The 17691-nt window shown below is 36.8% G+C and overlaps 1 protein-coding gene across 10 annotated transcripts in view; it reads left to right on the top strand.

Moving 5' to 3' along the window:
• mycbp2 (MYC binding protein 2) overlaps positions 1-17691 on the top strand; it is a 245305-nt gene that overhangs the window by 85642 nt on the left and 141972 nt on the right. For 7 of the 10 annotated variants that reach the window (XM_060825918.1, XM_060825915.1, XM_060825916.1 and 4 more), the window contains exons 12-18: positions 1218-1422; positions 4581-4745; positions 4869-5027; positions 9140-9344; positions 12008-12153; positions 12881-12985; positions 15472-15579. In XM_060825918.1, the coding sequence (XP_060681901.1) occupies positions 1218-1422; positions 4581-4745; positions 4869-5027; positions 9140-9344; positions 12008-12153; positions 12881-12985; positions 15472-15579 (1093 nt within the window). The remainder of the gene's footprint in view (positions 1-1217; positions 1423-4580; positions 4746-4868; positions 5028-9139; positions 9345-12007; positions 12154-12880; positions 12986-15471; positions 15580-17691) is intronic. The other 3 variants (XM_060825911.1, XM_060825914.1, XM_060825919.1) reach the window with 3 other exon arrangements.

Below are 17691 nucleotides of genomic sequence, written 5' to 3'. Positions count from 1 at the left end.
GTCCAAGGCATCCGTCAGTCTTTAGCCCCATTATTTTCCTTAGCATCTTATTATTTATGGATAGTTATTGCATTTATTTCCAATCCACTTCTGTCTCCCTTGATTTTTATTGGTATTTTCCACTTGAAAGTTAATACACAACATTTATTCAACTCTTCAGTCATTTCTTGGTTCCCATTATTATTATTTCTCAGCTTTGTTCTCTAAGGGGCTTTCTGAATTCAACGTGAAGTTTGCTTATTTTATGTCTTCAGCCCCCAAACACCAGGCCTTGTTATCACTTAGTCTATTATTTTACACAATACATTGTCATCCACTAACAGTCCCCCTTAATAGCGATTCACCCTCCCAGCCAGATCGTTATGCACTCTATTGTCTGCCCAACTGTCTTCTCTCTCTTTGGTCTCTATCACCATCTACTGTTTACTCCTTACCCCTTTCCCCCACCCAATTCTCTACATATAAACTGACATTTACCTAGCTACCATCAGTTCTGAGGCAGAGTCACTTGACCTGAAATGTTAACTTTGATTTCTCTCCACAGATGCTGCCTGACCTGTTGAGCATTTCCAGTAATTGCTGCTTTTGTTTGTCTCTACAGAGTCTGCCATTTGCAGTAAATCCTAGTTAAGGCACCTCCATCCTCAGCACCAAATTTCCATTTCTAACTATACAATCATTATTCATTTTATTCTGCTTTGCAGTGCAATAGCTCTCAAAGTCTGTGGTTAAGATGACCATAAATATATGCTGAAACTTAATGGAGGTGGTATAGAGATTAGTCGATAAGCCTTTTTATTGGCATAATTGGAGTTGAAATGCATTCCTTCTAGAGCTCTTATTGCAAACAGTTAATTTAACATGGTACTAATGTATTTTTATGTGATCATGGATGGTTGGTAATAACCTTAGGAGAGGAGATGGTGGAAAAGAAAAATGATCACAGCAAAAGAAAATTTAGACATTTATTGGTGAAAGCCAGTTTGCAGATATGTTCTTAGGCTTAGCTAATGGAAAAATATGTAGTATGTTTTGAAACTTTTTTTGACAAGTAGCATTACAGATGCTCATTTGTTTTTTAGCAGCTTTACTCAGGCTACTTGTTTGCAGGGGGATTATAATGAATTATGCTAATCTGTGTGAAATGTAATAGAATATAAACATTTGGATCATGTAATAATTCTTTCAAATGAAGCGTTTTTCGGTTTCTTCACTAGATGTATTATACTGGAAAATATCAGAGCCTTGGAATCAAACAAGGAGGTCCGACCGCAGGAAAATGGGTTGAACTACCTATCACCAAATCACCAAAGATTGTACAATTCTCGGTGGGCCATGATGGCTCTCATGCCTTAATGGTGGCTGAAGATGGAAGTGTTTTCTTCACTGGCTTAGCTAGTAAAGGAGAGGATGGTGAATCAGGTACAAGCTTGGAACTAGCATACTTAATTAACAATGCTCCTGTCCTGTTGTGAAATAGCCATGCCCATTAAAAAAAAACCTGGCCATATCAGTGCACTCATTCATCAAAAGCAAATTGAGTTCAATTATTCTGATGGTCAGCCACGAATGACAGCAATTAAGAATGTGATTAATAACATTTAAAAATAATGCAAGTGATTTTGAAAACCTTAATTATTAACAACCAGATGAATTGGGGGGGAACTTAAGACATTCTGCCCATCGAGACTGTTCCACAGTCACATATTTAAGAAGAGTTACAAAAGGATCCGCTTAATATGCTTCCATTCTGAAAAACCAAAATTCCATGCTATTTTTAAAAAAGTACAAGTTGTATTGGATGTTTTAATTTTACATTTCCAAATTTACAAACACTAAAAACAAATTTCATAATACAATGCATAAAATTTTGCTATGTCACCTTCAAGTGGATATATGTAATTAAAGTGAATACATTTATTGCAAAACTTTACTGGTCTAAAATAGTAAAAGTGGAAGAAAAAGTCCTACTCTGGTCTTGCTGCTCTTTCCCACAAGTTTCTTCTTTTTAAACTTTAATTTATCTGAAATCCTGTCTTAAAAACAAAGAACATTACAGCACAGGAACAGACCCTTCGGCCCACCATGCCTGCGCTGATCGAGATCCTCTATCTAAACGTGCTGCCTATTTTCCAAGAATGCTTCCTACCCATTCATGTATCTGTCTAAATACATCTTAAGTGAGTTTTTGAGAAGATTTGTAGCTCAGGTTGAGGTTCAGGATGTAGGTTTGCTCCCTGAGGGGAGGGGAAACATTTCTTGCTATCCACCCTGTCTACACCTCTCATGATTTTGTAGGCCTCAGTCAGATCCCCCCCTCAACCACCCTCTTTCCAATGAAAATAATTCTAATCTATTAGATTACTTAATGTGGAAACAGGCCCTTCAGCCCAGCAAGTCCACACTGACCCACCGAAGCGCAACCCACCCAGACCCATTTCCCTACATTTACCCCTTCACCTAATACAATGGGCAATTTTAGCATGGCCAATTCACCTAACCTGCACATTTTTTGGACTGTGGGAGGAAACTGGAGCACCTGGAGGAAACCCACGCAGACACGGGGAGAATGTGCAAACTCCACACATCAGTCGCCTGAGGCGGGAATTGAACCCGGGTCTCTAACGGTGTGAGGTACCATGCCGCCCATTAATCTGCTCAACCTTTCCTCATAGCTAGCACCCTCCATACCAGACAACATCCTGGTAAGCCTCCTCTGCAAAGCACCCACATCCTTTTGGTAATGTGGTGACCAGAACTGTACATGGTATTCCGAACATAGCCAAACCAAAGTCTTATACAACTGTAACATGACCTGTCAACTCATGTACTCAATACCCCGTCTGATGAAGGAAAGCCTACCGTATGCCACCTTGACCACTGTACTTACCTATTTGCCACATTTAGGGAACAATGGACCCAAACACTCAGATCTCTGTGCATCAACTTTCCACACAGCATTTCTAGTTACTATTTTGTTTACTCTTGAATTGGTTCTTCCAAAATGCATCACCTGGCATTTGTCTGGATTAGACTCCATCTGCCCAACTCTCCAATCTATCTATATTCTGCTATATTCTCTGACAGTCCCCTTCGCTAGCTGGTACTCCACCAATCTTGGTGTCATCCACAAGCTTGCTTGAGGCAACCTGCACCTTCCTGCAAATCACGTATGTATATCACAAACAGTGGTCCCTGCACGGATCCCTATGAAACACCACTGGTCACAGGTCTCCATTTTGAGAAGCACCCTTCTGCTACTACAGTCTCCTGGTGTCCCACCAGTTCTCTCTCCATCTACCTTGAACATCCTGGGGTCCATGCAACTTTACTTTCTCCATCAGTCTACCATGGGGAACCTTATCAAACCCCTTACTAAATCCATGTAAATGACATCTACATCCCTTCTCTCATCAATCAACTTTGTCACCTCCTCAAAGAATTTAATTAGGCTTGTAAGACATGACCTTTCCTCCACAAAACCATGCTGCCTGTTACATGCACTATCACATTCTTCTAAATGGGTATATAATCCTATCCCTCGGTTTATTCTCCAGTAGCTTCACTACAACCGATATCAGGCTCATAGACGTGTAATTACCTGGATTATCCCTTGCTAACCTTTTTAAATAAGGAGTCAACATTAGCAATTCTCCAGTCCTCTGGAACCGCTCCCGTGTTCAAAGATATCTGTTAAAGCCCAGCTATTTCCTGTCTCACTTCCCTCAGTAACCTGGGATAGATCCCATCCAGACCTGAGGTCTTGTCCACCTTACTGCCTTTTAGAATATCCAACATTCCTCCCTCCTTATGCTGACTTGACATAGAATAATCAAAGATCTATCCCTAACCTCAACATCTGCCATGTCCCCCTCCTCTGTGAATACACATGCAAAGTATCATTAAGAATCTCACCCATTTTCTCTGACTGCATGTGTACCTTGTCTCCTTTGTCCTTGAATTGTCCCTAGTTACCCTCTTGGTCCTTATATATGAATAAAAGGCTTTGGGGCTCTCCTTAACACTGCTTACTAAGGATGTCTTATGGCCCCTTTTAGCTTTCTTAATTCCTCGTTTCAGATTGGTCCTAGAATCCCAATATTCTTCCAAAGCTTCATCTGTTTTCAGTTGCCTAGACCTTACATATGCATCCTTTTTCCTCTTAGCCAGTCTCAATTTCACCATGCTTCCCTAACCTTTCCCTCATATCTATCCCTCATTTTCACAGGAACCTATCTCTCCTGAAATCTAATCAACCTGTCTTTTAAAAGCGTCCCACATATTGAATGTGGCTTTCCCTTCAAACAGCTGCTCCCAATCTACATTCTCCAGCTCCTGCTGAGTTTTTGTATAGTTGGCCTATACCAAATAATTGCCAGATAATTGTAACATTTTCATGCAGTTATCATCCCTGGAAAATGCCTAGACATTTAAGATTTAGAAATAAAATGAGTGCAAAGCATAATCCATATTTGAGGAGTTAATTATCTCTAATTGTTTTCCTTTTCAAATAAAATGAATCATTAATGTGTGATATAGTTGAAGTGTAGCTATTAACCTCTATTCTACTTTTATTGTAGCTAAAAGCAGACGCCAACCAAAACCTTATAAGCCAAAGAAAATGATCAAAATGGAAAGTAAAACAGCAGTATATACAGCATGTAACAATGGGAGTAGTGCTATCACCACAAAGGAGGGAGAACTGTATATGTTCGGCAAAGATGCTGTTTACTGTGACAGCTCAGGTTAGTAATCGAAAATGGCCTTGCATAAGGTTTGTGTATTCTCCGTGCATAACCATTCTTCTATGATCTATAATTGGGTTAAGTATGTGTTCTTAAACTTCTTTTAAATAAATCTATAAATAGGTCTTGTGACCGAGTTGAAGGGTCACTTTGTGACGCAAGTTGCCATGGGTAAAGCTCATGCCTGTGTATTGACTAAGAATGGAGAAGTTTGGACATTTGGTGTGAACAATAAAGGACAGTGTGGACGGGAGACTGGTGCACTCTGTCAAGGTGGGAAAGGTAAGCAGCGTCCGTTTAGAAGTAGATGTAGTTTTGTTTTCAGAAATACAACAAACCTTTTAACTGGCAACAATGGGACCAGGAGTGTGTTAGATGATCAAATATTCCTGTTGATTGAAAGGTTCATGTAATGTAAAAACACACACTAAGTAATAGAAACCTAATGCAAAGGATATACCCATCACTATTATGCATTATTTACAGCATGAATCATGCAACTTTGCTTTCAATAAAACTTAATGGCAGAGACCATTCTCGCTCACACTCTCAACTGACTCCTCTGTTATCATGGAGATTGTATTAATACAGTAAACTTCCGGTATTTGAGGTATACAATTTTTGCCACTTTTATTGCAAATACTGGTTCATAAGGTGCCAGTTGAAACAAAGTTTGTTGTAGTTTCTGTGTTTGTTGTTGGGACCATTCCTTGCTAGATTTTGTTTCCCCAAGTGTATTTCCTTTGAATTGGCTTTCACTCTTGCCAGGAACATGAAAACATCCATTACCTTGTAAAACCATGAAGGAATCTAAAGAACCTTTCAATATATGAAAAGGAAAGGGGTTAATATTTTGAGTGGTATCGATTGCATTGTCTTTGAAAGGAGAGAATTTTCAATTCACTTGTCTGTAGATCAATTCTACTTTCTATTTACACTTGTGATTGCACCGGTAGTTTAGAGTTTTACCAATCAGGGAAATGCTTGATTTGTCAAGTAGGGCTGTTGATTCTCATTGATGGTAGTGCTTTGGAATGGGCTAGATGCATGCAAGAAATATCAGTCATTTGAAAAATTAAATCAGGCAGTGCATTTGCGATTTGCATTGATTTTTCCAGGACTGTTGTCTCCTGATTTGACTCATTTCAGTCATGAACATATGAAATAGGAGTAGAAGTAGACCATCCAATCCTAAAGTCTGCTTTACTAAGCAATAAAATCGTGGTTAATCATTTTGAGTTTGGAATTCTGTATTGACGCCTACCCTGATAACCTTAGATTAAAGGAAAAACAGCTGTCTTTTGACTAAAAAAATGGCAGCCCTCACGCTCTCAAACTGTATTGGAAAAAAAACCTGTCTAACCTGTCATCTTAATACAACCTACTACTTTAGGTGACAATCCAATAATTGTCTTCTGAATGGCCTCCAAAGCATTTGCATCATTTCTTACATGAGCACACCAAAATTGCACATAGTATTCAAGACGTGTTCGTGCATAGCTGAACAACTTTATTCCTTTATATTCAAAATTATAAACTGGCTTATGGGATACTGTCCTTTATTATTTACCCGAACTGCATGCTAGTCTTTAGTGACTCATGCACGAGAACACCCCTAATTCTGTAATCGTGTCAATTTTAATTAATATTCTACTTATTCATTCTTCTAGCCAAAGTGAGTGACTTCACTTTTTCTCACGTTATGTTACCATTTGCCAGATATCTGTTGATTCACTGGGTATTTCTTTCTGCAAGCTCTTTATTTTCTCTTGCTCATGTAATTTGCTATCTTTGTGTCATCTGCTACCACGCCTTCGCTCCCATCTGAGTCATTTATATGAATTGCAAAAATTTGAGGCTGCAGCACAGATCCTTGCACGGCACCACTCATTTCGTCCTGTCAATCAGACAAAGACTTTTATGCTTTGGTTGTTTTTGGTCACTTGTCCAATCTTCAATCTGTACTAACACGTTGCTTCTTATGTATTGAATTTGCATTTACCACAATCTTTATGGGGTGAAATGCCTTCTGGAAATCCAAGTTCAGTATATCTGCTGCCCCACCTGCCAAAAATATCCATGTCATGTGTTACTACTTCAAAGAAGTTAAATAAATTGGTTAAGCATGGTTCCCTTTCATTACACCATTCTGACCTTTCACAACTGCGATGATTGTTTTTCCCAAGCGTGCAGCTGTATTCTCTTTAATGATCATTTCTAACACTTCCTATGGCAGACCTCAAGCTTGTAATTTTCTGCTTTCTGTCTCCCTGCCTACTTGACTGAAAGGGTTATATTTGCTGCTTTTTGAAAACCAGCATCAAGGTATCTATGACCTCATCAGCCACCCCTCAAGAACCTATGATGAGGCTCATCTGTACCTAGAGCTTGTCAGCTCACAGTTCCATCAGTTTGCTTAGTACCACTTCTAAATTCACTAAGTTCCTCTCTTCTTTTCACCTCCTATTTACATCTGTTACTGAAACTTTTTGTATTGTTTATAGTGAAGGCAAAAACAAAGTATTTATTTTATCCACCATTTCCTCATGATCTAATGTGTTATGACACGGTGATGAACCCTTCTGTTAATTAAACCAAAAACCCAGAAAAACTCACCTTGTCTCATAATCTGTTAAAATATGAGTGACAGAACTCCCAAATTCCGCTATCTAAAGAAACTAATATCAATTCATTTTTTAACTCTAAAAGTGAACATTAAATGACAACTATTCACAACTCTAAATCCCCATTTCTCTTCATTGTTTATTATCTGCCTCCAACTCTACAACAATATGCTGTTCCAATAAGACATTTATTAAAATTACATCAACCTAATTTCAAAACCCCACAGCCGCCGTTGTCTTCTGTGACTTCGCTCTTCCAGCTGCTGAATTCCCTGGGTGGTGGTCTTTCTTTTTACCACAAGTGTGTTTCATATGAAAAGGTACCTTTTGATAAGGAGTGTTGCTTAACTTCTTGGATCTGTGTTGATGGCAGTTGCTCTCTCTCCAATTTTCAAATTGCCTACATTTTTATTTTCTCAACATTGGATCATCTCATTGGTTCGTTATTGGCAAACAATAAATTCAAACTCAGTTGGATTTTAGTATCCTGCGGGGCATAATTTAAACTGGTTAAGTGCAGATTGTTGTCAAAATAGCAACCAAAACTCAGATATCCATTTCATGGCCAAATATTACATATTTTCAATTTTCCAGTACATTCTGGGACTACTATCTAGTCATATCACAAGTGCATGTCAGCTCTCCGTTTAGAACAGCATTCCCTCTCTCTTAAAGGTACAGTACACACCTTCAACGTCATAACAAATGTTAACTTCGATTCTTGCTCTCTTGAGGATCGGCACACTATTTACTGTTAACCTTTATAAGTACTTATGGAAATTCTTGCTATCTGTTTTTATATTTCCTCTCAAGTTGTAATTTCTTCATCCTGATTAATTTTCTGGTCAGTATGTGCTCTGCTTATATCCTGACCAATCATCTTACCTACCACTCATCTTTGCAGTTGTTTTTCCCTTGATATTGATGCTTTCCTTACTGACTTAACCACAGGTGGTGAGTCCTCCTTTTATTGTTTTTCTTTATAGTGGGCATACACTTGTGAATGTTCTGAAATATTCCTTTGTATGTCTGTCACTGCATCTGTTTTCTAGGAGATAGATTAATAATGCCCCTTGCTATTACCTGTAAAGTAATGGTTTTTATTTTAACAAATAATGTAATTGTGACCAGGAATACTTCAAATTGATCGTACTGTTGTGAGTTTTCTACAAGGCAAGAAGAGTCAGCGCTTAAGGTTGGAACACTGTTTACGTTTTTTGAGTCCAGTACCAGCTTTGATACAAGGCAGTATAAATTGCATCAAAGGCAAATCTTCAATGCTGTTTGAACTGATGGATTTCAATTAGCTATATCAGTTATTCATTTAGCCATTGACTAAGACACCCAACTAGCTGACTAAACTCTTGTCTTAATGTTCATTAAGTCAACACCATTGGTCTTCAAAACAGAAATCCTTTTCAGTTCGATTGTATGCTGAAATGGTTGAGTGAATCTTTCAATGCTTATCATGGGAGAGGCACGAAGAATCTCAAGTATTCACTTATGATATTTGGGAGCAATTGTCTTTGTGTTTGTCTCTAAGCGTTGCAAATTATACATCTTGTTAGAGGGGAGATGACTGTTCTCTGGGATATGGTGACACATGGATCTTTCTGATGCTGACAACAAAGAAAAATTGGAAATCATTGTAATTGATTTAATTTTGTGGGCAGTTGTATCATTTGCCAATTAAAATTAATGGATATTACATAAATGGCAGGACTCATTTAGGCAGGCTGATTTTGAATTAAGTGTTTATTCTTTGAATAGGTTTCAATGTGGAAAACATGGCAACAGCAATGGATGAAGATTTAGAAGAGGAGCTGGATGATAAAGATGAAAAATCCATTATGTGCCCTCCTGGAATGCATAAATGGAAGCTGGACCAGTGCATGGTTTGCACTGTGTGTGGAGACTGCACAGGTTATGGAGCCAGTTGTGTCAGCAGTGGGCGACCAGACAGAGTTCCTGGAGGGTGGGTTCACAATGCTCCATTGTTTCCTTTTGAACCAGTACATGTATGTTAAAGTAAAATGAATACTTAAAGTACAACAGAGTTAGTAAATATAATTCATAACAAAAGCAAAATATAATGGATCCTGAAAACATGGAAAATTAGGCAGCATTGGTGGAGGGGGAAAGGTAGATTGGCATTTTAGTCATGATCTTTTTCCATAACTTGACCTGCAGTTGAGAGTTTAATTATGTGCATGTTTAAGATGAAGGGATTTTTTTAAGTGCCTGAAACTGCTTTTCAAACTATTGATTAACTTCTGAATCAACTGTAAACAAGGTAAATTTTCAGATTATTTGTTTTGGTCCATTGATCATTAATCTATTAACTGCTATCAATTGTCTTGTTTCTTATGTGATTATGGATAAATCTTGCTTAATAGATGTGAACCCATGTATCTATTTGATATTGTCAGTAGTGGTCGCCTCTGAAATTCTCTTGCCTTTGCACTTTTGGGTGCAAATGTAAATCATGCTTATTCAAATGCCAAACCAGATATTTGTTGATTTTGATAGGGGGGAGTAAGGAAAGGAAAGGAGAAAAGCACTCCAACTTTTCTATTTAAAAGCAGTATCTTTTCTGCCATTTTGTCCACTGATTTTTCTCAATTTTTAAAATTTTGAACCATGGAGTCTGTGCTTTATCTTCACTCTAAAGCAGAAGTATACTGGATTCGAAGCCGTAACTTTGTATTTGTCTCAAAGGTGCTGCTAGATCTACCGAGTTTCTTCATTTTCTATTTATTTCAAATTTCCATTAACTTAATGGAAATAAAGCAATACTTGGCTTTATTTGAGTCCTTTATTTCTCATAGTTGACAGTGGCTTCCTTGTCATATTTGTCTAAGAACTTTTTAAATATAATTAATGCAGCTTTCATTTAACATTTGAGTTTTCATAGCCACTGATATTGCATTTATTGGAATAATTGACGATTATGCAAAAAATCCTCATTTGAAATCTCTCACTCTTCTGGAGGAATAGATAGTCATTCTCAAGATACTCTCTAAGAGAGTTATCTTTTTATCTGACTTATTTTAGGAGTATCGGGAAACTCGTCCGATCAGCACAACTATTAGCAGATGTAGATGTGCTTGAATAAGGACTTCAGTTCTCTGTGGGTCCCCAAGTGAAAGTTTGGAATTAATCTTCGATTAAATGCAGGCCTTCCTAAAAAGCTTCATAGACACGAGCTAAATTTAAATTCAACCTCACGTGGTGTTGGTGATTGAAGGAGTCAGAAATGACACTACCATTAGCACTCTTGAATTATGCTGTCAGTAAAGTAATTTTGCCATAAGAATGGGTATGATCATTTGTGAATGTAAGCAAGTCAAACTTCTAACCTTTACGGGCGGCACGGTGGCTCAGTGGGTAGCACTGCTGCCTCACAGCACCTGGGTTCGATTCTGGCCTGTCTGTGTGGAGTTTGCACATTTTCCCGGTGTCTGCATGGGTTTCCTCCCGGTGCTCCGGTTTCCTCCCACAATCCAGAGATGTGCAGGTCAGATGAATTGGCCATACTAAATTGCCCACAGTGTTAGGTGTGTTTGTCAGGAGTAAATATAGGATAGGGGAAATGGGTTTGGGTGAGTTTCTCTTCGGAGGAGCGGTGTGTACTTGTTGGGCTGAAGGGCTGTTTCCACACTGTAGAGAATCTAATCTAATCTTTGCGCTCAGCGTTTTGCTCAGGCTTCGAGTTCTGTAGTATAATTTTAACTTAATGGAAAATAAAATAATTATTCATTAGGTTTTGATGGCTGCTCAACATTTAATTAATTGGTTCATGGAGTTTAGTTTTTAATTTGTATTGCCTTGCCTGAATTCTTTGCTACTGTATTCAAAGACCTAAATTTGTTTTATAGCAAGCTGTTCTATACAAATCAGAATGGTGCATGATCATCTGATAAATATGGTTATGGACAATGTCTCCAGGTGGATGTTTTTCTTACTGGTTACCTGGTTAGAGGTGGTCTTCATTTAATGCTCAAGCAAGACTATTGCTCAATCTTTGCTCTGAGCAGAATACACTTGTGTTATGCATTCACCGCAATTGAAACACTGCTGCTCAGTTTGTGAAACATTTGCTTTTCTTGTTTTCTTTGCAAAATTAAAAGTTAGCAATTAACATGATTTATTCAGGTTCCAGTTCTGGAGAAGTTCAAATCAATTACATCATCAGTTAAACAAATGCCAAATAATGCAGTGCTGAAATTCTGAAACAAATATAGTTCTTCAGTTCTGAAGAAGTGTGAAATCAGACTCAAATTATTAACTCTGTTACTTCTTCCACAGATGCTGTCAGACTTGAAGAGTTTCTGCAGCATTCTCCATTTGTTGCACCATCCATGATCATATTTTAGTTTAATACTGCGTATTGGCTCAGATTTCACTGCTGTGTATTTATTTCCATGTTAGTGATTGCTATATTTTTTTTGCTATTGTATCTTTAGTTCATTAGAGGTCATCTTACATGTGAAGTAGGTGCTGCATCTGTTAATTTGTACCTGAGGAAAAATGTCAAATGAAGAGGTAACTCTATTAATGGGTTGTAATGAATGTCAAGGACACATGCCGTGAGGTTTTTGTTTTGTAGTAAGATATTTTTACAATGATCTGTTTTAGGCTCTGTGGATGTGGGTCTGGTGAGTCTGGTTGTGCTCTATGCGGTTGCTGTAAGGCCTGTGCCCGAGAACTTGATGGACAAGAGGCGAGGCAGAGGGGAATTCTTGATGCTGTTAAAGAGATGATCCCCTTAGATCTACTTTTAGGTGAGTTTTATTTTGAAATATAAATCAGCTTTTCTGACGTTTACTGTCACCTGGTATCTTACCACTTTATTCTTAAACACAATATCGAGAGGTACAATAAAATATCCAGCATCCTAGAACCTTTACCTATAGGGATTTTTTTTCTCGCTATTAATTCTATTCCCCTTCCCTCCTGAATGATATTATAATTGTCTCTCAAATGCATACCTACTTGGCTTTTAATTAATTTGAAGTTTCTGCTTTGATATGTAGACAAACACATTAACGAGAGCTGTCAGTATTAACTGCACTTTCACTTCATTCCATGAGTTTTGTCTAGATATTCGGGGTCCTAATATTTGAAAACCATTTCATCTTGTGGCATTCCTGTATAATGCTTTATGTCAGAACATCATATTATGTATATATGTAGATTAGAAGGGCTGAATAACAGATTTCAGCACCTACTATCCTATAATTGACAGCTCTACACAGTGCAGTAAATATTATATTGAACTGTCACTTAACTTTTAAAATGCAGAGGAAAACTTTCACTAAAACCCACATCTATGTAAAATTAATTAATAAGTGACCGTCAATACGAAATAGCTGCGAATAACCTCTCAAATAAATAGGGGTTTGGGAATTTGTCTTATTGTTATCAATTATAATGAAAGCTAGAAAAACGGAAAGATTTTTAATGAGTGTCACACTTTTGTTTTAATCCAACAAATTATGATTTCTTTAGCAGGACCTGTCCCACCAGGTGTTAATATAGAAGAACATATTCAACTAAGACAAGAAGAGAAAAGACAACGGTTGAGTAGAAGGCACAGACTAGAAGAAGTGAGGGGTATGTTTTTTGTAAAGACTTAAATAACAGCTAGTATTCATCCAAAGTGTGTGTTCCAGCACAAACTTAAAAAAATACTTCTTTATATACATTAAGTATTCTGCATTATTGTTGATTCTTTATTAATCTTGAATAGGATTTGAAGGGTCATGCTGAGCCATGTAAAAGATGACAATTGATGGCTCTAGTACATTTTTTAGTTATAAAGCTGTGCATCTTTATCTGATGAAGAAGTTGTATGTAATCTTAATTAATAGTATCCTGGTTACAATATGTAGTACACTTCAATTGATCTAAAGAAGTATTCCCTGACAAAAATATTGCATCATAGCCACCACAGCTTATATTGCCTTTAACTTAAATTAGCTCAAGAACTCTTTGGATCTGTTATCAATCAAAATTTGGCTCCATTTTCCACAGAGGTATTATGCAGGTAATCAAAAGCTTAGATGAAGATGTCATTTTATGATGAGTTTTGAAGGAGAGAAGGAGAGGAAATGTTTCAAGTGAACAAATGAAGAGCTTTAACAAAGTGTTTTTTAAAAAAGGTTGCTAGTTAAGGGCTTTTCTCCTACCTTGTGATTTCATGAGCTGAGTTGCTTGAGCAGAGGTTAACATACATAATTGTTGTTGGTCCATCCTGCATCCTTGCTGTTATTGATTGTAGGCAACTGCAGCCACTATTGCTAACTCTATTACTTTAAAGCTGAGAGCTTATTTGACAGGGCATGACTGCTCCACTCAACCACTGATATGAATAGACTTGAATTCTAACCCAATTTGGATTTGAAAGAAAGCTTAGTTTCTTTATGTAATTCCTTATCATTGTTTATCACCTCAAAAGTGTTTCATGTACAGTTAATTACATTAAAATACAGGTATTGTTATCCTGGTAAATATAACAGTGATTCGAAGCTTAGAATGGTCCTACAAACAATTGGGAGATTAGTAACTATTTTTGGTTCTGATGGAGAAATGAATATTTGTAAGATCATAGAATTTCCTGCTACTTTTTAAAGTGTTACAGGATGTTTTATGTCTCTAAATTGTAGGAATAGGCGGAAGAAGGCTCAATTCAACATCTCATCTAAAGATTAGATCTCGGAAAATTGTGCAATACTGAGGGAATGTTCTGGGTTGCAATGTTCATTTTTCAAGTAATAGAATTTATTTGCCCTTTTGGTTTTATTTTTACTTCAGTTGTCAGCTAATGTGGTGTTGAAACTTTTAGATGTAAGAAACATCAAAATTAGCTTCCTTTGTCTTAAAATAGTGCAAAATGCTATAACTTTATTACCTTGTAAAATGTTACGTGCATATTTTCCAAGACTCTAATTGCTACTTGAGATGTACAATGTCTTTTATTGAGAACATGTTTAGGTGAAGGCATGCTCCAAATACAGTCATTTCTGCTGTAACGCATGCTTCCTCAATCCAAATAAGGATTAACGTGATTGAAGAATTTACACCGTTGTTTGTAGAACAAACGTTCCTTACCTGTATTAGCTATAATGCAATTCTGGCCCCATTAATTTAAATGGCACGACTGTTGTGCAATTTTCTTATAATGCAAGATCGCACAAAAACTGAACTATCGCGTTCTATCAGAATCAACTGTACAGCTAAATTGAGTTGCAACAAGAAAAAGAATTAATGATTTATTTGAGGTACCATTCTCAAAAAGATGGTGATCTTTTTTGACTAAGTTTTAAAACATTTTGAGACCATGTGCTACAACTGGATTTCCTAAATCACTAAGTGCTCTTAATTCCTGCTACGAGGGATATCATGAATTATTAGAGCAGTGTGTTGTGATAGAGTAGTTTGCTTGGTTGTAGTTTCAAAGCAGCAGCATGATAATCATCGTACAAAGACTTGGTTGTGCATGGAACTATTACTTTGCTAAACAAGGTGTGCACAACTACATTTTTCTCTCAGTGGTTCAATAAATTTATGGATGAGCATATTTTGTAGTTTTTTTATTATTTATGCACGGCATGTGCAGCTGCTTGGCAGGGGTAGTGTTTATTGCATATCACTAGTGGCCTTGAAGAAGGTGCTGGGGGGCTGCCTCCTTGAATTGTTTGCAGTCCCTGTGTTGTCAGTAGACCCACAACCCACAATGTCAGTAGCCTAGTGACACCAAAAGAATGATGATGAGAAATAAAATGACTGAATTCAAATACACAGATTTATAATTGAAACTTGTTCAGATTTTAAGTTGCACAGTCATTGATTAAGCAACACCTTGCAATTGGTTTAAAATTTATCATGTTAATGATTTGTTAACGCTCTACCATTTGTTGACACTTTTTCTTTATTTTTTGGTTATCTGCTATCTACAATGTAGTCTCTTTTTCTCTTAAAGCCTCAAATTCAGTGGATGCCATTCTCTTTTGATATTATAGATAAGCGTTTTCTTTTTGTTTTTAACAATTATTTCATTTGTGAGCTTTCCTATGCATGTGCAAGTTATTTCTCCTCAGGCCCCATTGTATTTCCTGGTCCCATTTATTTGAACCATCGAGAACAGGCCATAGCCAGACTAAGACCCCTTCCATCAAAGCTAAAGCATAAACGGGACAAGCATAAAGGTATTTGGTCATCCTTCCTTACTGGCTGGAAGACTACAACCTATCCTGCCATTCATATTCTTCTATCAGCTGAGTCTCTGTCTAATGTGGACAACTGTACAAAATTGATTTTGCTTTTGTGTTTTGATGTTGAGTAAGCTGAGGAGAAAATAAAACTTTTCTGGCTTAAGATTGTTTAGGTTGAATACAAACGTGGTTTGGTTGCTTTTGTTTGTACAAGAAAGAATGCTGCTTGCTGCTTTGAAGTTTCTATTTCCTTTGTTTTATTTCGAATTTGTGCAAATATATTATGAAGAATGGAGATCCTTTTTGGAGAAAGCAATAATTTATTTCCCTAAAATGTGAATTATATTTATGGATTGTTTTACAGTGCGTTATTACATTGTATTTAGGCTTTGTGTATTCTTTCTTGAGTTGGAGGAAAAAACCTGCAAGTTGAGATGTTCTGATAATTGCTACTAATCTTTTCCTGTCACAAATGTCTCATTGTTAATGGTTTCCTGTATTGCATTTGTACATTTTTCACGCAAGCTTCATTTAGCAAATAATGGTGAGATGCACAGATTAGCGTAGCTCATGGTCTACAATTGGTGACTTGTATGTTCGGAGCCTCGTTGAAAATTCAGTTGCCTACTTCCCTGAGCTGATTTACTTCTGAATTGGGAGATTTCTTGGGTTACAAAAAAAAGTTAGATCATTGAATTATTAAAGTAATTTGGCCTGATTTCTACTTTGATTAGGGAAGCACTGTGATGCATTAGTTATTTCATGATGAGAGTGCTCCTGCAAATTGCTGCTTTTTGTGTGATGTAAAAATCTCTCATTTAATCTCTTCTGATTTGGGCAAAGGAAGGTCAAATATTTGGAAGAAATATAATTGCTGCATTCATTTTATTTTTACTGTCAAGGATTAAATATGTGAAATTTCTTGTACCTGAACTCTGCTCAGTCTGTTTGATTCACTTAAATTTCCACTCGAAAACAAATCCACAAAATTCATCAATATATGTTGATCTTTGATCTTATTACTCAAATATTGGACCAACTTGGGGACAAATGTGTGTTGAGTTATAGCTCAAGGAACCTTTTTTAATTTTAATCTTTCAAATTAAATATACTGTTTGTGATGGGATTGTCACCAAATTTCCTTTAGTGTTGGCACTAATATACCTTTTTGATTGTACTTGCAGCTTTAATTGCATGTCAGCTTTAACATTGCATGTTGCTTTTAAACAAACAGTCTCAACTTGTTCCCACCAGTAGTGTCAAATGACTACCCATACTTTGTATTCATATGTGGCAGTTCAGTTAGAAACTAGGAAGGATAATCATGTTGTTTGTCTTAGCACATTTGAAAGACTGATTTGTGCACACTTCCTTGCTGAAATCCTAGTGGTAGTGCTTTATTTTCTGATCTTAATTATTTTTCTTTTAAAGTTCTTATTTCCAAACGGTTCATATGTTTGAGTAAACCGATTCTGTCAGTTGGTAGTAATCATATAGCCATATCACACACATTGTTCTTTATTTTGATGTACATTATTAACAGCTTATGCGTTAAAATTTTATACCCTCACAGTTTGTTTTTCTAGAGGAAGTGATTTTCATTCATGCAATGGGAAATAAATCTGATCATACGTTATTCCTGTCAACGTTAGAAGTACAGCTCTGAGCTCCTCTTGCAAACAGCCAGTTAGCGTCCACACATACAAGATGTTAAGATCTCTCAAAAAGTAGTGAACACTTTGGTAGTTTAACAATTTAGCTTATGTTGTTTTATGATCCCTTTTGAACTGTATGGTAGAATAACTTTTCTTGCCTTTTATCAGTGTCTTATTACTTATCCTTCCACAGCAACAAACTTTTGTTTGTTGTTCAGTGTGACTTCAGGCTGCTTCACAGTGGAATGCCTGGATTGAAAGTACTTTTCAATTCAGAAACCAACTTTATTTGTAGCTTTAGTCTGCAGTTCTACTGTGCTTTGTTACATTCAAGTTGGGAAAATGCACAGATTCTTGAAGTGACCACACAAGTTAATGATGGAGTCCTTGCATACTTTGACTACAATCTGTTTGTTTAACAGAATCTGGTTAAAAGAAAACACTAGTCAGA

Source organism: Hemiscyllium ocellatum, chromosome 6 (assembly GCF_020745735.1).
Source record: "Hemiscyllium ocellatum isolate sHemOce1 chromosome 6, sHemOce1.pat.X.cur, whole genome shotgun sequence".
In the NCBI taxonomy this organism is placed as follows: domain Eukaryota; kingdom Metazoa; phylum Chordata; class Chondrichthyes; order Orectolobiformes; family Hemiscylliidae; genus Hemiscyllium; species Hemiscyllium ocellatum.
This window is presented reverse-complemented; position numbering and strand designations above follow the sequence as displayed.